This window comes from Rhipicephalus sanguineus, chromosome 2 (genome assembly GCF_013339695.2).
Source record: "Rhipicephalus sanguineus isolate Rsan-2018 chromosome 2, BIME_Rsan_1.4, whole genome shotgun sequence".
Classification (NCBI taxonomy): Eukaryota; Metazoa; Arthropoda; class Arachnida; order Ixodida; family Ixodidae; genus Rhipicephalus; species Rhipicephalus sanguineus.
In genome coordinates, this window is record NC_051177.1 from 174,392,196 (window position 1) to 174,417,439 (window position 25,244).

The following is a 25,244-nucleotide window of genomic DNA, read 5'->3' on the forward strand; positions in this document are numbered from 1 at the left end:
TTCCGTGAAGACGACACTGCGCGGGTCGGACGGCACATGGGAGGGGGGGGGGGGGTCCTTGCAGGCGAAGAGAAAAAAATTCGGCGAATTAGCAACAATGTACCAAACTAGAATAGAAAACATGTTTATTTTCAGCACGCATGTCACAAGGCTATAATTTACAAACATGGGTTACTAACAAAAAAAGAAAAACTATTTCAATGCGACATTTAGTGCTGAACATTCTTAGCCAATTCGCACATATCTACATGAAGGTTGCTCACTGACAGACGCAGAGAGTCGTGGAGGTGTTCATCGGTTAGTCGGGAACACAAGTTTGGCTTAATCAACTTCATTATAGACAAAGTGTTCGCAGACGTATGTACTGCCGAACACTGTTATCATGGCTGCTGCTAGTTTCCTCGAACTGAAAAACTTTGAATCTGTGAGACCAGCGTAACACTTCTGTGTCTTTCGCGTCAATGCGTCTTTAAGCTCATCGTCTGTCTGCAGATCAGCCACTTCCAACTCGTATACATATTTGGCAAGTCCCCGAGATCCACCTTAACAGGATTCTGAAAGATGCTGATGGTACTATAATGTATTTTTTTTTTTTTTGAAATCAGAGAACCTAACTTCGAATTTCCTCTTTTACGTTATCATGCTAAGTGTGAACATGGGGGACAATGCCTACTGGAAGCGATCTTGCTTTGTTCCTGTCTAATCTCAATTGAGGTTAAAACTGCCATGTTGGCCTTCATATAAGAATTGACAAGGGGAAGGGGGGAGGGGGGGAGACTCTGACGTCTTCGGGGGCCTCAGGCTGGCGACCTAGTTTCTAGTTATTCTAGTTTTGTACATTGTTGCCAATTCGCCGATTTTTTTCTCTTTGACTGCGAGGACCACTACAGTATCATCGACACCACCTGATGGATTACGTTTTATGCGCTACGTATGACATCACCCTGTAACATGTTTCTCAGCCTTTTGATGCTTTGTGCGCCCGCGAGGTATGGTATAGTGTCGGTAAAATTCGCGTCCAACCAGAGTCCACAGTAAACCTTTACGTTCGATGAAACCAGACTTTAATGACATTGTTCCTACTGTTAGACAATTAAAGTTCGTGCCACCTTCCGTTTAAGGATCATTTCATTTTAATAGGGCTTCATTTTTCCGGGGTCCGCTGAACCGTACATAACGGAGACCTATTTCATTTAGCAGCTAATTTGTTCTCGCCTTTCAACACACCGTCGACGCTCTGTGCTGTTGCTTTCCAACCGGCTTCTGACAAGGACGGCCTACTGTTTCGGCGTTGCCGCATGTATGGTAGTAAATCTTCCGAAGCCGAGGACAGCGCGTGACATTAAGCTCGGCGAAATCGTCTCGAACACTTGGCGTCCAAGCCGGCATTCTCGAATGGCGACGCAACGTGCGTATCGCACCTAGTAGAAACCTGAGCGTGCCGAAGACTTCCGGTAGTAGCAGAAGCCGTACTCGTGGGCGTGTTAACGAGTACACCGGAGCAACCAAGTTGGCTTGTTTACAGGTTTTAGTAAAGCCCTCCCTTACTTGGAGAAGCCGTATGCGCATCGCCGTATAGTTATGCACCCATTGAGCATCGGCGCGAAGCTTGCGCAAAGCGTTTACTTCCACGTAAACTGTCATTCACCCGTCACTCTTCCTAGCCACTCAAACGGAGTTATGAGATTCGCGGAAAAGCCGATGTTCTAGAGCGCCAACGTCGCATATGTTCTCGCGTTATAGTCAGACACACCGATTGCGCAAGGACTCGCTTCTCCGCATCGAGCCCAGATAACGGTCTGGTGCGGAGGCGGGCGTGACGAACGGTTAAGACGGGGCGGTGCATCGCGTTCCTTTCTCGAGCCCACCGAGAGCGAAAGCCTGCTTTCGGACCGAGTCGAGCACGAAGCGACCGCGGGGTCACGTCTCAGAAGGCGAAAAAAAAACATCACAACTGCCCTCCCGGCCAGCTTCCTTCGAGCGCCTTCTCTCAAGGCCACTACCACGCTGTCACTCGCTGGGGCTAAGAGAGCAGGTGAAACAAAAGCAAGACGCCGCCATCGCACCGCCGCGAAGAAGACGACAGCCGAAGAACGCTGAATGATACGGTCCGCTTGCTTCGCTTACGCGACTCGTGACGTCACCGCGAGTGACCGAGCGCCATTGGCACCGCCGTGCTCGAGCACGGGCAGAAGGCTAAAGCGGAATATAAAGGGAGTGAAAGATGAGCGACCGTTTTGTCTTTCGCGTCTCACCCTCTCTCGCTCGCAAAAACGGCAACGGTAAAGGAAGATGGTCTCAGCCAATCAGCGACGTCACTTGGCGCCCTCTCCTCTCTCCGCCTCTGAAATTTCGGGTGAGAGCATAAACGCATTGTTTCCGGGCGAATATGAAGCGTTGCTTCCTTCCGGCCTCATAAAAGCGCGCGCTCTTCGCGGTGGCCACGCTACATCAACATCGTGTGCCTGAGAGAAAGCCACAGTGCCGTCCACAGGATACCACTCGCACTGCGACGGCCCGAGGTCCGAGGACATAGACTATCTGCGGCCAACCGCTTAAGGTGAGACGAGCTTTTCTCGAAGCGTGTGTAGTCTAATGCTGGCAGTATACTCTTCGCAATCCTTAAGTTCTGGCAAAATGTCTACTTCTGCGATCCTTTCCAGAAGCACTTCGAAGCTGTTGACAATACACGTCCATGCTTGGGCAACACTACTTCTATGGTGGTAACGTCAAAAGAGATAATGAGTTCAAATGCAATACAGCCACAGCCTAACGAGTTTATGCTAAAGTGATCATGACTTTCAATATATTTCGCTATATTGCCACGCCCGCTTGTTTTTTTTTATGTATTCGGGTTTGATGTGACAATATGTAGAAACGAAAGAAAGGGTATTTTTTCGAGGGGCTCGTTTCTTAGACACAATCAAACGAATCTAACAGGGAATGAGGTCAAAGAAATCTCTCTGACGGAAAGGTTCCTCCACTTTAGTTCATTTCAGTTTACGTCATTATTAGTGCACTACAGTTAAATACAAGAAATAAAGTCCCCGATGTTTATCTTTGCCTAACTATCCCTTGGATTTAATTGTCTGTCGCTATATGTAGGTCACATGTTGTAAACCTTGCGCTGCGTAACGCTACCATAAAACCAGGCAGTAAGGATTTCTTCGTTATACAAGGGATTTCGCTGTAGTGGCGTTCGACTGTATTACAAATAATAGAATGGCGGGCAGGAATTTTATGTACGCAGAGATACAGCATTTCACTGTTATAACTTCTCATGTGTTTTGGAACGTAACCTTGGCGTCGCGTGTTGCCCCATCGCTGCAATAATTCTTGTTGCCACCAAACGGGGGCATATAACGGCAATCCATGTGTGGAAAACGGTAGCTAAGGAAGTGCTGACATTGCCAACGACCAAATGAATCTGTAGTAGCCTATTTGTGACAATCAGTACTTAAAAGTGCGAGAAAACAGGTCAGGAAAGCGTTCCATAACGCTCTCAGAAGACGAATGGCCATCCTTTTCACACCACTGATACTATGTTCTTGGATGTGGGCGCGAAAAGACAAGGACGAAGGGAAGACGCACACACTGGCGCTATACTGCGTGTTCGCGCATGTTCCTGAGTACTTATCGTCTTACGCTATCGGACTTAATGCAGACAAATTTATATCCGACTGGATATTTCGTCAAACATACATATATAACAAACGTGCTTCTCAGCAAACTTCTGTTTGACGAATGAGTCCTCACCCATTCTACGCACCTTCTATTTTTATCTCGCCTTTAATGACTATGAACGGATACCAAATCACCCTATTTGCTGCTGTTCTATGCTGCACGAATGCCCGTCGCATGGGAGATATTTAGTAAATTGTAGCGGTGTGCGAATAGTTAAATTTCATCTCGAATCGAATAGTGCTGAATAGTTTCGAATCTAATATCGAATAGAAAAGATTTTATTGAAAATTGAAATAAAGGACAAATAAATGAAACCTGCTCATGTCCTCGAGCGCATAACGCGGTGAGTGACTGGTACCGAAAAACCACAAATTGACATGCAGAAACACAAGCTGTTCCATATGACCTGGCTTCGGGATCTCTCGCCGTGATGTTACCGTGTTTCCTGCAGAATTGAAAAGATGCGCTTATGCTGCGGCGTGGTGAAAGCTTTATTGTGCGCTTGTTCGGGATGGTTCTGTCTTTTTTTTTAGCTGTTATGGATGCGCAGGCGTGTTTATGGAAGAGCCGCCATTCTAGTAAGCAGCGGCACTGCTAATATCCTAACGGCTAACAGAGGGGGGTACGGTAGCTAGTTTCTTCCCCTACCGTCGCGCAATATGGCTCATCCGACAGCGGTAATGTTGCGCTTCATCGTCATGAGTGTTCCGGGCCCAAAATCTTCGGGCGCCCATTCACAGCAACGCTTTCACAGCGCGCCGGGACCATGGGAGTTTTTGAACGAGTGGTACGGCGCTGCAGTGGCGACTACACAGCGTGAACAAATTTTCTCATGGGAAGCCAATCACCGAGGGCTTCGCGGGCCAGAGTCGGGACCTTTATGCTTGCGACCTACGTGACCGAACTACGCAAGAAGTCCATGCCTTCGTTTCGGAGGCGAAATTGTGAAGGCTTGGCAGTTTTCTGTTTCTTGTGATTTTTTACGTGCTGAAATGACATAATCTCCTTCAAAATAAACATGCGCTCGCTTTTGAACCAGGATATCGGGGAGGATTTTAACTAAAGTCCTACTGTAAGGACGTTAGCGTTAGTTTTAGCCACCCCACCCTAACCAAGTTGCACCACTGGAGTTTGTCGCGTTTTAGATATTCGCCCTGTCGAATTATTCGATAATGTATTATTCAATTCGAATTCGAAACTCGAATATTCGCACACCCCTAATAAATTGTAACCCCATCATGCTCTATTTTTTTCACGAATTTATGTCAGCAAGCATTTTCGTTTTTCTGGGTGCACGTTGTTTTTCCGCAGTGTCGTAAAATGTAGGACAGTGAAGCTATGCACTGTAAACCACCTTCCGCCCATAAAGTGGTCTCAAGCAACTGAACATTCCTTTGCCTAACTAGAATTTGCAAAAAATGTGGCTGTAAGTGTGTTTAGCATCCCCAAATAGCCTTTTGGTTTACGTAAGGGTTAATGTTTTACCTGAAACACCCTTTAGGAGCTAAGGGTGTTATGGGTTATTGAAACACCTGTGGCCTGTACGACAGAGTGCCAGATCATAACTTGGACTCGCTGATTAAAAACTATTTGGATATTAGGCGAGTTTAGATTAACAGCGCTGTCCATTTTTAAACTATGTACAAGCACACCATAAATTTGCGTGTATTCTCTCAATGTCTTTTGTTCAAATACGCGGAACAGTGATATCCTCATCGGCACTGAACGGCGGCTCATGATACCATGGCGATACATATCAGATAGCTGGTGTAATGCTGTGTAGCACGAGCGCTTCCTCCATGAGGTGTTTTACAATATGCTATGCTGTGTGTATGGTTGGGTGCGTACGCGCACCTTCTATGCTGATGTCATCTGTTATTTGATGTTCCCTGAATGCTAGTCTTTATTTTTCACTGTTTTACAGTGATAAGTGTGTTTAGAAAATTGTCAACCCGCCATGATATGTAGGTTTTGATTCGTGAAAATGCCTTTTTCCTTGGGCATAAGGGTGTTAGTTATAGACGTGGTAAAACCCCCTTAACATGTTAAACTGGTTTACTGTGTAGGCGCATACATGCCAAGCTGTTTTCTTTTTCTTTTCATTTCAAAGGTTTTGCCAACGGCACACACAAATAAATATATAAATGAAGGGCAGTTTGAGCGACGTACGTGAACTGTACTCTATTTTATGGGGCACATAGAGCCATGAACCGTAGTCCGGTGGTCTCGTGCGGTGAAAGACCGTTGTTCTCAGTTAGAGATCACTGTTCCTAGGCCAGGGTGGTCCATAAGAGGTACTTGATCGTAGCCGAAGACGCTTCAGGTGAGCAAACATACAGGCTAGTGTCCCCAAATGGCCCTTAGGGGTGATGTGGCCACGCATGTGTGACCGATAAAGTAAGCACTGCCCCGACACGAAGTCACCGCAACACCACCTCATCCTGGTAGGTAAGGCCACCTGGGAGGTTTGAAAAACACAGTGGAAATAAGTCTCGTGTGGTGCGGCGGAAAATCTCCTTGCGGTGGAGGAAATTACCTCGGGGGGGGGGGGGGGGGGGGTAAGGGTGCTTCCAGAGTGGGCGACAGCTACCTGTGGGTAACGGTGTCAGCTTGTATGTGAGCAGAAATAGTGTCCCGTGGAATCCACTGTATCCGAAGCTGACCGGGCAACTGTCCAGTTATTTATTTATTTATTTATTTATTTATTTATTTATTTATTTATTTATTTATTTAAAAGTACCTTACAGGCCCCTATAGGCATCGCGTAAGAGGGGTAATGCAAGAAAATTTTAGAACGTGTAGAGTAATTTCAAAACGTAAAATTAGACATAAATAACAATAAAGGCAATGAAAAGAACAATTGGTGTATTTTGGTGTATTTTGTCTGTAAAAACTGTGCATGTCACATAATCGTTAAAGCTTTTTTATTTTTCGTTATTTTATCTGTCCTTGTGTTGTCCACATGCCACATCGTACGACGATTTCGCATTGCTTATGTGCGATTCCTTACGCACCGTAATGGCTCTGACTATAAGAACACCCGAGCACTGATAGTAGCAGATGGACACGTTTACTCGTCTAAATAAAGTGTACAGTTATGCGCAGTTTATATAATAATAATATTAATAATAATAATAATAATAATAATAATGATAATAATAATGATAAATAATAATAATAATAATAATAATAATAATAATAATAATAATAATAATATCTACGGTTTAACGTCCCAAAACCACCATATGATTATGAGAGACGCCGTAGTGGAGGGCTCCGGAAATTTCGACCACCTGGGGTTCTTTAACGTTCACCTAAATCTAAGTACACGGGCCTCAAACATTTTCGCCTACGCAGTTTATATCAAAAAAGCGCATGTACCCACCCCTCACTTATATACGTTTTAGCATGGGGTTTTAAATGTAATAGAATGAAATTGAGTACGGAAAACAACCGTGCAACCAAATGAACTAGCGCATGAAAGCATAGAAATTTCAATTGATTCGTTATAAGACAAAAATACCTACCTATAGCCCTACAGCGGCAAAATAAATCTAACTTATAATTTTTTTTTAATCGTGTAACAAAGCACACACCCGGAAATATTGTTGCGTCTCAATTACGTGTGCTTGTGCAATGTCTGCCATGTATATATATTTTCTGAATTCAATGCACTTCAATTCCCTTCTGACTTATATTTGCGGTTGACAGAAACTTCTCCCTCCGATCGAACACCTCAACACGAAAACACTATACATGAATTGGTTTTTTGCCCTTCGTTTCCCGCAAAGAGTGCTGTCGTGATTATAATGTTAAAGGTAGCGTTTCTATACGAACTCCAATTATAGGTGCACGGCTTTCCCACAACGGGACGGTTCTCTACGCAGCTCCTTATATAACTAATCACCGTAATTCATGGCTCCTTTTCTCCCCGTCGGTATTTCCCCAGTTCTGCTGATCGCAGACAACTGCAAGCTAGAGCTCAAGTCGCCACATCTGCGGTACAGTGAATAGTTATCTCCATCACTCTTTATCTCTCTCCCTTTCCCTTGTAATGTGTGTTAAGGATTACCTCCAAGTGGTCAGAATGATTATTTAGGTGATGACGCCGCTCTGTAGAAATGGTATGGCATGTACAGTATCTCGCAGAACTGGTATCCGCGAAGAATCGGGCGGTTGTAGCAAACCACGAATAGTAATAATGAAAACAAAAATTACCTGTTACTGTTGTAAGAGCGCTACGAAACTATATAAAAAAACATAGAATGGAACAGAGGATACACGCCTTGTTCTGTTAAAAAACTCATTAAACAAATTACACTACAATAAATTCCTGAGAAAATCACTTCATGCACGTGATACTTAATAGGCAGCATCTGTCCGAGGGTAATCGAATAATTACTCGAATTAAAAACGATTCCCTAGTCACAGTGTGATTTTCCTGGAGCTGCAACAGTGAGTTCTTCCTAGGCGCGCAGTTCCAAAGCTCTAGATGAATGAACTTTAATTAACAAGAGTGTCATGGTCAATTTCCTGGAGCATGAAAAAGATGTAACATCTTTTTTTTCTTTTGCCGTGGTTGTAGAGATTTGGTGACTCCAGTAGTAGAATTCGCTCTGTTCATTGTGCTTCTCATTATGGTTCACTAAGCTTAACCTAAATGGTGGTAAAACTTTTGCTGATCACGGCTTGCAACATTGTTCTGTGTACCAGGTTATTAGGAAGCTATTTACGCCACCGGATTAGACAGAGCCGATTATCGGAGTTACCTTCCTCGCGTGAGCTACACTTGTATAAAAATTATGAACGACAAAGCTGTTAGTTATACTTTCCGGCATAGCAGTTCTTGAAGCAGAAACTGAAAGTAAATTCGTCGGTTTTACTCGCCCAAACCACGATACGATTGGGATACGTACTGGGGGAGTACGCATTATTTTTTAACAAGTAAAGTTATTTAAGATAGACTTAAATAGGAATGTGGCCGCCGTTGCGCGAAATTGAACACGCGTCCTTAAGCTAACACAGCGGGTGAAATTGAAATCGCCTGGTAAATTGAATATATCTTCTAATAGACATATGAAAAGGTGGACAGCACCCCACCCAATAACGGTGAAGCGGAGTCTGGATAGATAACATTTGCTCTGATATAGAACAGTTTTTTAATATTGCGAAGCTGCGGCCAAGACATATATAGCAGACAATTACGTCAAGCGGAAATCTCATACATGCACACTCGCGAAATAGAACTCTAAACAAGGAATGAAAATTCTTTAAACAGGGGTTGTCGCTGGAGACAACGTTTTGACAACGTTTTCAAGGCCAGTTACTGCCTTGGCGAAGGCAAGTCCAGTTGTCGAAACGTTGTCTCTATCGACAACCCCTGTTCAAGGATGTTTCATCTCCCAAGCCTTCATGTTCCCCTGAACTTCTGTCTTGTGTTAACTCTACGCAAGGACACATGCCAGCGTAAGTTGGCTTTCCCACAAACAGAGGTGTGGCAAGATTGTTAGTATGCGCCAACAGCACGGAAACAAAACAGGAACAGGAACTCCGAACAGAAAAGGAAAGGGAAGAACTGAAAGCTACCGCTGCGTGTGCGTCCTGCTCTTCTGTGTCCGTACGCTAGCTGCACTACACCGAACAGTTTCTCGCGAAGGCACGACACTGCCGCACGCACCATGCGGGGAAAAAAAATGAAGGCTTCCTTTCGTCATGTCGTGCGCCAAGCGTGCACCTCCAGCGCCTGCGCACTAAGACCTGTCATACGAACAGTTACTCAAACATAACAATAAAAATATAAAACACACGTCTCTATAGACCGGTGTAATCTGCGTATACCACCTCAGACCGAAAGCAACATTAGCCGATTGCGTTTATTTAGACAAACCAATTCTTTCCCCTATGGAAAGTAAATGAGTTACTGCTAAAAGTCAGTTGATTACTTCTGCCTTACATTCCTTCCAGCTTCTTTAACGTTGCGCCATTAGTCTATAAATAGAAAGGGCTCGCCTGTTTATATCACTGCGTCTTTTGTAGCTCGTTCTTTTTCGACTGGCTTTTCGAAAATCTATCTGTCTGTTTCTCTTTTCTTCTTTGTTTGCTTCTTTTTTTATTTTCAAACGTCAGCAGTGACGCTGGGAACCTTATCGATGCGAGCGCTAGAAGAAAGCGCGGTGTTATAACGTTTAAGAACGCCTTGTGCTCATGATCGTTAACATACAGTCGCGATGTTTTGCGTCTGGGTCCTTTATAAAACGTGCATGCTTACATTCGCTAGTCCTTGGTGCCAGCACTTCCGTTAGGATCAGTGAAAAGCTGATGGGGCCGTAACCTTCCAACCCACGGAAACACAAGCTCATTCAAACGCCTTACAAATATTGGAACATTATAAACCTTGAGAGAGAGGGAGCGAAATAATTTATATGCAGAAAGGCAGTGAGGTCGGCCTGAGCTATAGTTTGCTTTGGCCTGCTACTCTACTCTGGGGCAGGGGTCAGAGGAGCTAAAAAGTAATGAATGACGATGGTAAGTTAGGGAGATGAGAATGTAGTCCCACTTCGCTGGAGCAAATCTAAAGACGTGCATCCAGTCGTGTGGCTTGTAGGAAGACTACGACCGCTCCTATAACCACATTTGCGCTGCTCACGTCAGGCCAAGGACCTAACACAACCTCGTCGGTTAATGGTCTACTATGAAATCGTGCAGTCGAGGAGATCAGTTTCCGATGTTCCCGGCCGTACGCTGGTCAGGCGCAAAATATATGCTGAGGTGTTTCAGGTAACTGACAGAGACCACAATCGGGACCTGTGTCACTGCACCCGATCAAGTGGGCATAACGTGCTGTGAAGGCCACACCAAGACGAATGCGGTGAATCATACGTGTGATCTTTCGCTTTAGTTTGTGAGGCATGAGGAATTCCATTTCTAGGTCCCATTTATTCAGTCTCCAGCGCCGTCTTTCTCGTTTGTTCCAGAAAGACGGCACAGGTGACGTTCTGGTTTGTTCTTATGTGGAGTTGCACATTACGCGCTGAATAAAGCCGTTAGTGTCTGTTCGTTAAAACGCAATGCACATTTCCGGGGCAATATCGAAAACTATTTTAGTTTCAGCGTCAGCCTCTTTATTCCCCATTACGCCACAGTGAGCAGGTATCCGCTGGAATGTGACATGATATCAATTTTTCGTAGCAATTTCCGTGGATAAAGCATAATGCGAGTCTTGCCTCATGATGTAATCGATGGTTTGAAGAACAGTTTTAGCATGGCAGAATATCGTCCACCCTACGAGCAGGCTCTGCGGAAATGAATATTATTGCCTGCTGAATAGCAACAGGTTCTGCGGCAGTTGATGTCGTCCTGTGGTCTAATTTGAAACGTCGAGCGATGGTCATCTGCTGGGTGACAAAGGCTGCGGTAGAAATACATGACGCGATAGATCCATCAGTGTATACGTGCGCCGCACCGCCGCATATTGTATATATCTGAAGGAGGTTAAGTTGCCTTAGGCCGAAATATGGTATGAGGGAAGGGACTTCGTAATCCCAGGTATGTGAAGCTTAGCAATCAGTCTAGGCAAGACCCACGGGGGTGTCCCAGGAACACATGAGGGAGAGAACCTTGATGGTAGAATGTTCTCGTACCGCGATCTTGCTCTTGAGTTTGAGTGGACGGCAGGAAGTGCTGATAGGGGATTCTGCCTGTGGCGGGTCACCAGGCGAAGATGGACTCGAAGAGGCTCGCTGAGCATATATACATGGATGGGACAAGCCCGAGCATCGGCGATCCATTTTTAAACACTTTTCACCTACTGGATTCTCAGATCGTATTTGACATATTTAGCATGTCTGCGGTACGAGTTATCTATTTCGCCTTGCTCTATCCTAGGCTTCTTGTTACCTCGATGGTTAGACCTACCGCACAGCAAAGGCTTTGGCTGCTGATTTCATCCGCAGACCAGCACGAATTCCTTTTCAACCGCGGAAGCTTTATTTGCTAAAAACCCATGCGCGTTTTCTTCGTATATAACTTCACGCTCACGCTGCTAAGAGAGCACTGCGAATAAAACGCAAGACAGTACCGAGGTCTTGGTTGATACAGCGCACACGAAACGGAGACGAATTATAAGAAAACACGGGACAGGCGCTGACATGGAAAAGGGCTCTGTGTACTAGAAATAAACTGCATAAGAATGGAAGCTTGAGCGAGTTGGTATGCGTTCATCTTGGTTGATACAGCGCACACGATACGGCGATGAAGTATAAGAAAACACAGGACAGGCGCTGTCCGGGGACTAAGAAAATTGCAGTTCAATCGGAGTTGCAATCGAAGCTCGACTAAACGTGAGAAGGAGACGAACACGATTAAGAAAAAGAAAAATAACGCTGTTCAAGTAAAGAACATGACAAGTTTTATTTTGCTGAAACAGAATAATATTCCAACTTATATACGTTTACATTGATGTGGTGTTCGAATGGCAGACGGCTTTCCTTCAATTTAATATTACTGAAATATACTATAGTCTTTGATTGTTACCCTTAGAAAAAGAAGGGGGGAGCGTTCATGTAGATATGCCCCCTTGAAGAGGATTTGTGTTTTTTTATTTATTTACTGATTCAAATTATTATTGCGACAGCCATTATATGGACACTTTCGGCTGGATTTTGCCGTTGCCCTCATGTCATATCATATATATATATATATATATATATATATATATATATATATATATATATATATATATATATATATATATATATATATATATATATATAAACCACGACAAATAATTCAGAGAAATTTGTTCCGGAACGCGGATTCGAACGTGCGACCCATCGCTCCGCAGCGCTAAACGACTAGGCCACGGAGAGTACGTCTTTGAGCATAGTAATGGCTAGCTATTTATATACACCATTTACCGCTGGTGGTACGCGGAGCTCGGAAGAACTTCAGCGTATTCTCTTGATTACCAGGCAGGTGGTGCGAAGGGTGCGCTTTAAAGGTCGTCGCCCCACTCGTGATGCGCACGCGCCTCTACCTCTGCCAGCTGTACTTTGCCCTACAGGGTGTGGTCGCCCGTACGCGCGCGCTTGTCTCGTGATGGGGTTGGTTTGTACGTCTCGTGCTCTCACCGCAAAGTTGAAGTTACAGAGCGCACGAGGGTCGCTTCGCTCTCCGCAGCGGCCGCGTTTGCAAAAGCAGTGCGCTGCTCAAACACAAAGAAGTAACAACTGTGACAGCTGTTAGTTCGCGCTCATTCTTTATATACCTGTGCGTTCGTTAAGTGCGTCCTTCTTGGTGTGTGAGCAGCGCGCTTTAAGTGTCGAGCTGTGACAGTTCTTAGTTCGCGCTCGTCTTGTGTGTGTTCTTTTCATGCGTCCCTTGTGCTTGAGCAGCGCGCTGGAAGTTTCAAGCTGCTTGCCGTTCCTCACGTTACATTCCAATTTGTTGCTATCGCATTCATTCCTTCGGCGTTGCGGCGAAGCTGGGAATTTATTTATTTATTATTTATTTATTTATTTATTTATTTATTTATTTATTTGTTTATTTATTTATTTATTTATTTATTTATTTGTTTGTTTGCTTGCTTGTTTGTTTGTTTGTTTGTTTGTTTGTTTGTTTGTTTGTTTGTTTGTTTGTTTGTTTGTTTGTTTGTTTATGTGAACATACTATCAGCCCTTTACAGGGCCGAGATAGGAGTGCCTACATTAAGGTGTTACATGCTATGCAACAATAAAAGCATGGTAAAGCATATGTTGAGGTACTCACGTACAATGTTGAGGAGATCAATTCATCACATTTGGTGCAACAAATTCTAGTACTTAGTACAGTGATGCCTGCAACAGAAGCACTGATTCATGCTAGGCCAAATACAGGAATGTTGAAGGTGGGACCGAAACTGTTCGCAATAGATTGTTTTTGCTATACTGTCCGGCAGTTTATTCTATGTTGTCCCCGTTCCTAAAAAAAGAAAACAAAAAAAGGAATATTTAAAACAACCTTTAGAGAACCTACGCTTTTTCACGTACTTTCAGGTTTATTCTTTACTACCCGTGACGTTGTCCGGCTTAGGTAGCGTTCTTTGTTTATAAGCACCATGCAATTCATAATGCTAAAAAAAAAAAAGAAGGCTCAGCCTTTTATGCTTCCTTCGATCCTTAAGTACAGGAATGTTCGCCTTTTCACGGAACTGGCAGACCGAGTCTTGTTTTCGATATTTAGAGAAAATGAAGCACCAGGCACGCTCTTGTACGCCTTCTAATTTTTTGCGTTTACTTTTTTCTTTTTTTATCGTACGGATCCCGTGCTTCGCACGCATATTCCATTACAAGTCGTATTAGCCTTAAGTACACGGTAAGTTTAGATCTGCGGGTGCTTGTTTGAAAGTTAGAGGGATAAATCCTAATCTTTGATTTCCCTGGTCCACTATATTGTCAATGTGTCTGGTACTTCTAATATTTGAGGTCAAGGTTACGCCCAAGTACTTGTATGTTATTTTAGTTCCGGTGGCCTGAATTTTAAGCTTGCTGAGCGCGACGTTTCCCACGTGTTTTACACATGAGTGAAACGCGTTCACTGAAAAGCGAAATGAGTTAAAAACACCAGGTAAGCTCAGCATTCGGCGTTCTTAGTACGACACAATCACTGAAGGGACGGGGCCCTCTCTACTAGGAAATACAGTGTTACGCGCAAGAATGCGAACATTTCTGTAACTATGCTGATCAACTCATTCACTGATTTTTTATTACTATTTCCTATAAAGTTTTCAAACGCAGAGCCACCCGCGTTGTAAGCAATACTGCGCGACGTCGGATCAGACCAACGCCACCTAAAAAAATTTCGCTTGGTAGTTTCTTTAAGTGGCGTTGATCTGACACGCTCGCGTCAAGGTTCGCCCGTATGCGTCTTCCGTGTGTTCCTGAAAAATGGTGGGACACGCTGTACTTCAGTTTGTTTGAAACACGCCTTTATTTTTTCTAAAGGATTGTAAACTTAACTGCACGTCAACAGCTACATACGTTTACCCTGAACCTGTTCAAAGCCAAGTCCACCGCAAATTCCGCTTGAAATGCGTGGCCTTTAAAAACACCTCCCTGAACGCTATAATAGGAGACAGCAAAAAATAATAATAATCAATCGAATTTTGTGCCGTTGATTACCTTTGCGTAATCATTATTGCTTCCGCCGACATCGATTCTGCGTCACGCAGATGGCGATAAGCTCGATAAACGTCCCATGAACCGCCATTTTTAAACGCAAGGCCTCCAATGAAAACTTTTTGCTATACCATATGTAGATTTACCTTAGACGTGATTGTGCGGTCGGGTCACGCAAGCGTAAACGTGCCTTCGTTGCTTCTTCATGTAAGCCTACTGTAGTACAGCGCCAAGTTGAGCTAGCCGGTGGAAGTTCATGTTGACAAAGATAAACTACCATCAACTTGTTGGTGTCTGGAGTTGTGAGTCTGCGCACGTTCTGTCTTCTCGTCTTCGGTTGTCCGTGTTTCTATAAGGCAGTAAAAATAAAAAAAGCCTTTTTCAAGGTGATCTTCGGATAATGAATATTCTTCTCTGGCGTGATTATGGGATGTTGGCGTCCAAAGTACCACCGGGTGACGCAATTTAACTCGGCTTTTTAATCCTATGCGTTGTTTTTACGTGTGATTTTTTATTTTTGTGTTTTTCCATTAGGTCACCTGGTATTCATACGTGCAGAGCTTTCTAGTAAATGCCAATTGAAAGAAAGCGCTGCGTCTCTGTGTTTTCTTGGAGCCCCTTGTTTTTCAAAGGGCGCTTACTAACAGTATGATTGAATTGTTCCAACGACACGAAATCGTAACCCTCTTGAAAATTTCTATACACGCTCTCACGAAATGTGGTTGTTTCTCGCCTCATTTGCTATTGATCGCAAAAATAAGTGTAATATGTGTAACACTCTTTTATGTTATATGTAGCCTTATCTAAGCTACCCTTATGGTGGGCTGGTTGCCGCGGCCCATTGTAAACTCTTTTGGGGAGATTACTGTAAGTACATTTGCAAGGTACCCACAACGCCATATATAATCATAATTTTGCGAAGTATCGAAGTACTCACTTTCCAATACACAACTTCATATTTATTGTAGGGGTGTGCGAATATTCGAAAGTTTCAAATATTCGTCAAATATTACATTCGAAATATTCGTATTTGATTCGAAAATCGTGTATTCGAAAAGTTTCGAATATTCGATAACTTCGAATATTCGAAAAATTTGAATATGCGATTCGATTATCATGCATAAAATAACTCGTCTTCCACATTTCTGCAGCGTTCGTATAGCTAAAAACGTTGCCGAGAGGAGCGATAAACATCGTAAGTACACGGAGGCACGATATCTGCCTGCGACGAGCGCCCCAATATGTATGATTTATTGCTGGTGCATCTCCGACGTGCAGCGCTGTTGGCGATCATGTAACCGTACATATTCAATATTATGCGGCCGTAACGTGCCGCACTACCACTCGTTCACTATGCGGGACCGCTTCTGAAGAAAGACAGTGACCCACGGGACTGGTGGCGGACTGTAGACACTTTCAGATACCCCAGTCTGGCAAAGCTTTGCCCCATGTAACTCCCTATACCAGCCACTTCTGTTCCAAGCAAGCGTTCCTTTCCAGTAGCAGGGGGGGGGGGAGGGGGGGGTTGTCTCTGTTACAAGGGAGCGCCTGCTGCCTGATCATGTGGAGCAACTCATATTTCTTCATGATAACATGTAGTCATTACTTTCATTGTGCCGTGATATTTGCTTGTGTCGTGATGTGCATTGTGTGTACATTGTGTTCTGGAGATAGCAGTGTATGTGTGTTGCCAGTCAGGCTGTTAATGTATTTTTTTTTTAATAGCTACATGTTAAATAAAATATTGTTACTGTGGAGGCATTTTTCCTTTGATATTCGATATTCGATTCGATATTCCAAGGTGGATATTCGTATTCGATTCGTATTCGAAAAATTTGATATTCGCACACCCCTAATTTATTGCGTAATCGCAACGTGATATGTGTTTCCTTATTGCTGCATTTAGCTGCGTCTTTATCGTCAAGTTAGCTTAGGGGATCTTTATGTCAGTATTTTCTTCGTATATGAAAACACGGAGCCACTTATAACGATTGACTTTATTGGATGGATGGATGGATGGATGGATGCTATGAGCGTCCCCTTTATAACGGGGCGGTGTCAAGTGTGCCACCAGGCTCGAAAAAAAAAAAACCTTTACTCTTTTTTTTTTTAGCGTTGGCCTAGTGTCTTTACTTCAAAGAAAACTATTTTACTCCAGGAGAGAAAAAAAAAACCTTAAGTTTTCAGCTCCGTTCTGTGCCCTTTATGGCAGAATGTCCTTATTTTTTTTTTCCCAAAATTTATTTTTGTCCTTTCTCTCTAGTTTTCTGCCACCAATACTCTAACCGTCTCTTACTTATTTCAATCGCGGGTGTGTTCAGCTTTCCATTGTCTTTAAAACCCAAGGCGTCATGCAGGCTCGTGCCCAAACGTACACCTGGGTGGATGTCTCCACATTCAATCAGAACATGCTCCGCCGTTTCCTGATCTTCCCCGCAGCACGTGCATTGTTCTTCATCTTTACTGAATCTCGCTTTATAACTACGTGTTCTAAGGCAACCCGATCTCGCTTCAAACAGTAAAGCGCTTCCCATTGAATTGTCGTAAAATGCCTCCCTCCTTATTTCATTTTTGCCCTTTCGGTAGTTACTCAAAACCGGTTTTTTCTCCATAGCTGCCATCCAGTAAATCCTCTCCGCCTCTCTGACTTTTCGCTTAACGCTCTTTGTTGACATACTGCTTACACTACCAGCCGTATATTTACTAGTGAGCCTCCTAGTTCTTTTTCTCCACTGTGTGTCCACGCTCTTCCTATACAAGTAACGGAACACCTTCTCTGCCCATCTACTCTCCTTCATATTCCTTAGCCTTTCTTCGAACCTTAGTGCAGTGCTGTGGCGCCCCCTGGCTTGCGCTCTCCAAACGACAGCTCTCGCCTCCGACATATGGCGGAGACATTTGCGTCCTGTGTGTGAATACCTGTTTGCTTGTGTGCGTGCGCGCGCGCGCGCGTGCGTGTGTGTGTGTGTGTGTGTGTGTTTGTGTATGTGTGCGCGCGCGCGCGCGCGTGTGTGTGTGTGTGTGTGTGTGTGTGTGTGTGTGTGTGTGTGTGCGTGCGTGCGTGCGTGCGTGCGCGTTATTAGCACTATCCAAATTCCAATTCCGAATTGAGCACTATCCAGCCAATGGAACAAGACTAGTGGGCGGCGAGGCAGAAATGAACAGAAACGCCCAAACGTACCATAAGTGTAGCAAGCCGCCAGCTAAAGAAAGCGCAGCTTGCTCTAGTGGCGCAAGGCTGGAACCACCAACGTAGCCGGTATACGGCCTAGCTTTTTCTTAGTGATGCCAAGCTTTTGCTAGGGATGCTAAGTTTTTGCTAGTATTACAAAGTATCCTTAGGCTCGGCAATACTTCTCCGGTTACGGTCGGTTCCCCACACTACGCACGTGTCACGTGGTTTTGGCGGGAACATGTCACGTGACTAGCTGTTAGGTGATGTGATTTTAGTCACGTGACCAGCTGTTACGTGGTTGTTGGCGGGAACATGTCACGTGACCAGTTGTAACGTGATTTTATTCACGCGACTAGCTGTTACGTGATGTTACGTGAGTTTAGTCACTTGACTAGTTGTTACGTGATGTTGCTTGATTTTAGTTACGTGTTAGGTCGTGTTACGTGATTTTAGTCACGTGACTAGCTGTTACATGTTTTGGCGGGAACATGTCACGTGAGTAGCTGTTACGTGATGTTACGTGGTCTTAGTCACGTGACTAGTTGTTACATAATGTTACGTGATTTTTATTCCCGTGAATAGCTTTTACGTGATGTTACGCTATTTTAGTCACGTGACCAGCTGCTACGTGGTATCGGTGGAAATATATCCCGTGACTACACGCTACGTGTAGTCACGTTAGTACGTTGTTGAAAATAGCGCAGTGAGATATCATTTGAACATGCCTACATACGCCTCATCGACATTTTAATGATTAGGTGAGTATTTGTCGAGTTATACACGCAAGTAGGACTAATTAACTAAAAATCATTAACGAAAAAATTAGTAGTGACGACTACAGTGTACTGGGAACAATATGCACGAGGTGTGCTTTGCGTAACAACGCTCGTCTTTTTTAAAATCTAGCTGCGTGATATTTGGGACACCATGTGTATTGTTATGCTGTAAGTGTTCAACGACTTTTAAAACGTATTAGTTTCATACATACCCAGTCTTTTTTATATTTTTAGAAATATTATCTAATCTCTCCGTACGCATCAAAATACTTATACAATGCATCTTAATATATTCCGGTTATCAAATTATATGTTTGCTAACCCATGAATCAAGCATACAATATAGCTCAAATGAAATGCTCTAGATGGTAACCAGCATTCTTTGAACAATCGACCTATACTGAATTAAGCTTGAAAACGAGGAACCCAGCCTTCAACAGACACGTACACAAGAAGAGAAGAAAGACGACCACACACGCTGGGACTAACAACAGTTTAATGGAAAACATCTACTCAAAAATGAAACCCCCCCCAAAAAAAAAATCGGCAGATTCCACGTACCGTGGGAATCGATGTTATGCGAAGCATGCACAGGAAGGTGTCTGTGTCTCAATTTTTCACATTGAGCGAAATGTTACGGAATGACGCTAGAGAAATGTGCCAATGGCATACACACACACATATTTTGAAGAGTCGCACATGTGTTATATAACCAGCTTTTTACAGTTGCTTAATGATGCCAACAGCAACATAGGTGTTACCAACACCAGACGCAGTAAGCTGATATGTAGTGCTTATATTCTTCAATGCTGGATAGCGCGAATTCGAATAGGACAATGAAGGAACACAGACGCACAGGACAAGCGCTACTCGCAACTAAGCTTTATTCAGAAAAGTTACCCTAGATATATACACAGCCGCGTGGCACGCGCAGGCGCACTGCACGTACGGTAGTCACAGTTGCAGTTGTTAGAGTTGCGTTGCAGTTGTTATGCTTATACCTATCCGCTATGACGGAGAACGCACGCACGTTTCATGAACCCGTGTGCATGTGTGGAAGGGGTTTTTGGCAGTTCATGAATAAGGTCATCATTACCGTGATCAGTGAGCACCAGCAGCTGGACAGGACTTGCTATCGGATTCGTTCGTGATCGCGGCTACGAACGGTCTAAGTGTAGTGAAGTACGAGGTATAGTAGTGCTGGTGGAAACCATGGGTGGCTTTTACGGAGAAGTGATCTATGATGCCTCCTGTCCTGGACGCGGCACCGAGGTCTTGTGATGCTCTGTCCACATTCAAGCCGTCTCTCATGCCGTCTAAGAACCAGGCGTTGTTCGGTTTTGATAAATTAATGCTGAAGTCACCGGTAATCATGGGGGACATGGCCCTCTCGGCAGAGGTACTGTAGGAAGCATTGACCCCGGTTTTTGCGTAATCCACGTGGTCGACGTTGCGGACCGCGTGGACGAGTGGATGGTAGCCCAGCGTCTTCCAGGAGTGCTCTGTCTTCAGCTCCCTAACTTTCCTTGCGTCGGCCGTTGTGGTTCAGTGGTTATGGTGCTCGGCTGCTGACCCGAAGGTCGCGGGTTCGATCCCGGCCGCGGCGGTCGCATTTCGATGGATGCGAAATGTAGAGGCCCGTGTACTATGCGATGTCAGTGCACGTTAAAGAATACCAGATGGTCAAAATTTCCGGGGACCTTCACTACGGCGTCTCTCATAATCATATCTCGGTTAGAGGACGTAAAACCTTAACAATTCCTGTTATCATCCCTTTCCTTCCGTGTCAATGTGTATGTTCGCGATTACTGCGTTGATTGAGACTCTGTTATCGCCTGTGGCACATACCCACATAACATGAACTCTGGTATGCGGGCATGTGCCACACGTGACTGAGAGAAAGGGTTTCATGACGTACTCGACAGGTATTTTGAGTTATTCATGTCATCACCAGTAAATTGTGTCCGTCATACACTCATCCTAAGCGATGCAAATTTTCGTGTGCAACAACCTATGGAGACGACCGGGAGAGTGCCCAGACGTAGGCGGCTAGATAGATAGATACGTAAATAGAAACGCCCAAAGTGCCTGAGGTTCGCTAAGAAATGCTTTGCATTTAAAACGCGCATGCGCCCTCAAGATATCTTAGGTGGGAGGGGAAAAAAAGGGGGGTGAACATTTGACAATCGACGAAGCACACTCATAACGCTGATGCTTTAAAACCTTGCAGATAAAACGCTGCTTGTGGCACCTTCTACTTACGTTTGTCTAAAAACGTCACCTCTTTTTGTGATAGCGAGAGGGAAAGTGCGCTTACGCAACGAGCCGGACCGTGTTTTTGCATTTGATATGCCTCAATTATTTCCCTCTGACATTTCGTGGATCCCTTACCAATAATTTCAGTGTCGTTAAAAATGGCCGAACACCCGCATGCTCTGTAATGCGCAGGCAAGCTCGCGCCTCCTCCTGAAGTGACTGATGCCTCATGTTGTTTCAGTCGCGTGTTCCACGGGGATCCACAAAATTTCAGAGGGAAATACTTGAGGCTTATCGAATGCAAAAACACGGTCCGGCTCGTTGCGTCAGCGCACCTTCCCTCTCGCTATCACAAAAAGAGGTGACGTTTTTAGACAAACGTAAGTAGAAGGTGCCACAAGCAGCGTTTTATCTGCAAAGTTTTTAAAGCACATCAGCGTTATGAGTGTGCTTCGTCGATTGTCAAATGTTCACCCCCCTTTTTTTTCCCCTCCCACCTAAGATATCTTGAGGGCGCATGCGCGTTTTTTGGGGTTTCCTTTTCGAGTAGTTGTTTCCCATTAAACTGTTGTTAGTCCCAGCGTGTGTGGTCGTCTTTCTTCTCTTCTTGTGTACGTGTCTGTTGAAGGCTGGGTTCCTCGTTTTCAAGCTATGTACCAAAAGGCCCAACACCAGACTCTTCCACTGAATTAAGTTTTACAATGTGGCATTACCATTGCTTTGTTTCGTAAAACATCGTGCGATTTTAGAGCACGTTTTAAAAAAAGTTAATGTACCACCAATTTTGTGTACCATCAAACATGCGGCAAGGGACATTATTAACCTCCACGCTTTCTTTAACAAAATGACTTCTTAAAGATTGAGGTGAAACACCACAGTATTCCTCGCAGAAATCTGTGGCACATATCTAGAGACTGCGCTTAAGATTTGGGATCGCAGACCCAGACTTCAGGTCAACCTGATTAACTCCTTCTCCGACATTGAATGAGGCAGATAACAGTCATGGCTTGGATCCCTGGCCTCGGTGGTCTTATTATTAATGTGAATGATTACTGATATCTCAGCACAGCTTAGAGTGCTTAGGAGAGCTCAGAATCCTCCCTGATATGGCACCCATGGTAATCCCTCGAAATAGTTCTGAAAGTTCGTTTAATTTGTGTATTTTTCTGTCGTTCTTTGACTCTACATCTGCCCATTCTGATTCTTTAAACTACAAGTCAACGAAATCAGTGGAAAGAAACCTCGCGATGTCTAAGTGACGTGTCAACAATGACGTTCTGCATGTCCTAATCAGCTGTTTCTGTCATTACAGGGGCCACAACCACCTTCACATAAGGAGTCATGGCCTCCGTCTCGTGGCAAGTAGCGCTCGTAGCGGCAGTACTTACGATCTCCATGGCCACAACACCGGCACGCAAGGTAACACACACCGCTTTTTCGTTTTCAACCATACTGGCGAATGTGTTTGCTCCCCTAGTTATTTTTAACTACGATCGGTTGACTTCCCTAATTCGGTGGTTAAACCGGTTCTACTTATGTATTAATGTGAACAGCCTGACGATTGGCTGGCATTTGCTTTTACGAAAGTGTTTTGTGAAAACACTGGCGCGTTTTAAAATATGCAAGCTTCGTAACGTTGTTCATATTTATGATGACCGAATGGCAGCAAAGAAGCGACCATAGCAATGATGGTGGATTTTGTGAATATCGCAAATGGCGCTTCTTCCAGACGCTAATAGTATTCCATTTGTGGCGTTCCAGGACTCAAATCACAAATGTACCATTCGGCATGAAAATCTCTAAAGAAATAAATTGCGGTCCACCTCATTAGAGCTCTCGTAGAGTCACACAATCGGCCTCCAAACGGAGATGAAGAACGAAAACTGTGCTCGTCAAATTGCTACAACTCGTTCAAGTGCGAGATCGCAAGTACTGCCGTGCATTTTCTGTTTGTGCACAGTCTGAAAAAAAAAACATAGTTCGGATCCTTGTCGACCCGATCATTATCATTGTCTGTAAAAGTAGCCACGTACTCTCCCGGTGGTGAACGAGCGCAAAAGCAGTAACACATGTAAAAAAAATGCGCAGCGCGACCAGTCAACACCATCTAAAAATTCTTCTAGTGGGTGTTCGATCAGTGCTATGCCGGACACTCGTTGTATACAAGAACCACAAAGATTGCTAATACCTACTGGTTCATCATCATCATCATCATCAGCCTGTCTACGCCCACTGCAGGGCAAAGGCCTCTCCCATGTTCCGCCAATCAACCCGGTCCTGTGCTCTCTGCTGCCACGTTATACCTGCAAACTTCTTAATCTCATCTACCCACCTAATTTTTTGTCTCCCCCTCACGCGTTTGCCATCTCTTGGAATCCAGTCAGTTACCCTTAAAGACCACCGGTTATCCTGCCGACGTGCTACGTGCCCGGCCCATATCCATTTCTTCTTCTTAATTTCAACTATGATATCCTTAACCCCCGTTTGTTCCCTGACCCACTCTGCTCTCTTCCTGTCTCTTAAGGTTACACCTATCATTTTCCTTTCCATCGCTCGCTGCGTCGTCCTCAATTTAAGTTGAACCCTCTTTGTAAGTCTCCAGGTCTCTGCTCCGTAGGTAAGTACCGGTAAGATGCAGCTGTTATATACCTTCCTCTTGAGGGATAGTGGTAGATTACCATTCATGATTTGATAATGCTTGCCGAATGAGCCCCAACCCATCCTTATTCTTCTAGTTATTTCACTCTCATGGTTCGGCTCCGCGGTTACTACCTGTCCTAAGTATACGTACTCCTTTACAACTTCCAGTGTCTCGCCACCTATCGCAAAGCGCTGTTCTCTGCCAAGATTGTTCCACATTACTTTAGTTTTATGCATATTAATTTTCAGACCTACTCTTCTACTTTCCCTCTCCAGTTCAGTAATCATGAGCTGTAATTCGTCTCCCGTGTTACTCATCAATGCAATGTCATCAGCGAATCGTAGGTTACTGAGATACTCTCCATTAACTCTTATCCCTAATTGTTCCCAATCTAGAGCCATGAAAACCTCCTGTAAACACGCGGTGAATAACATTGCAGAGATCGTGTCTCCCTGCCGTACGCCCTTCTTTATTGGCATTCTGTCGCTTTCTTTATGGAGGACTATAGTGGCTGTGGATCCGCTGTAGATTTCTTCCATTATGTTTATATAGGCTTCGTCGATGCCTTGATTCCGCAGTGCCTGCATGACTGCTGATGTCTCCACCGAATCAAATGCCTTCTCGTAATCTATGAAGGCTATGTATAAGGGTTGGTTGTATTCTGCGCATTTCTCTATCACCTGATTGAGAGTATGAATATGGTCTATTGTTGAGAATCCTGTGCGAAATCCTGCCTGGTCCCTTGGTTGATTGAACTCTAATGTCGTATTAATTCTGTTAGCAACTGGTACCTACTGGTAATTAAAGTCAATTTTACAGCAGTGTCGTATTTTTTTCTATTCAGCTAGTCAAGGCAAAGTGACAACAAAATTTGGGATGTTGTGGCCCGTTATTTTGCGTAGTCAAAGGCAAAGTGACCAACAAATTTGGGATGTGTGGCCAGCGTTCTAGAAAAATTTGAAGTCTATAGCCTTGTGACTTTTCTTTTTTGCTGATACTTGCAGCTGCTTCCAGTTACTTCAGCTTATTTTTTATCGATTGCTAATATCTACTGGTAATTAAAGTCAATTTTACAGCAGTGTCGTATTTTTTTCTATTCAGCTAGTCAAGGCAAAGTGACAACGAAATTTGGGATGTTGTGGCCAGCGTTCTAGAAAAATTTGAAGTCTATAGCCTTGTGACTTTTCTTTTTTGCTGATACTTGCAGCTGCTTCCAGTTACTTCAGCTTATTTTTTATCGATTGCTAATATCTACTGGTAATTAAAGTCAATTTTACAGCAGTGTCGTATTTTTTTCTATTCAGCTAGTCAAGGCAAAGTGACAACAAAATTTGGGATGTTGTGGCCAGCGTTCTAGAAAAAATTGAAGTCTATAGCCTTGTGACTTTTCTTTTTTGCTGATACTTGCAGCTGCTTCCAGTTACTTCAGCTTATTTTTTATCGATTGCTAATATCTACTGGTAATTAAAGTCAATTTTACAGAAGTGTCGTATTTTTTTCTATTCAGCTAGTCAAGGCAAAGTGACAACAAAATTTGGGATGTTGTGGCCAGCGTTCTA

General features: G+C 44.0%; 1 protein-coding gene across 1 annotated transcript in view; it reads left to right on the plus strand.

Moving 5' to 3' along the window:
• The first annotated feature begins 2,409 nt into the window (after positions 1-2,409).
• Positions 2,410-25,244, plus strand: part of LOC119383864 (uncharacterized) — a 33,963-nt gene continuing 11,128 nt past the window's right edge. The window contains exons 1-2 of the mRNA XM_037652134.2: positions 2,410-2,560; positions 22,357-22,463. Coding sequence (XP_037508062.1) covers positions 22,386-22,463 — 78 coding nt within the window. The 5' untranslated portion in view covers positions 2,410-2,560; positions 22,357-22,385. The remainder of the gene's footprint in view (positions 2,561-22,356; positions 22,464-25,244) is intronic.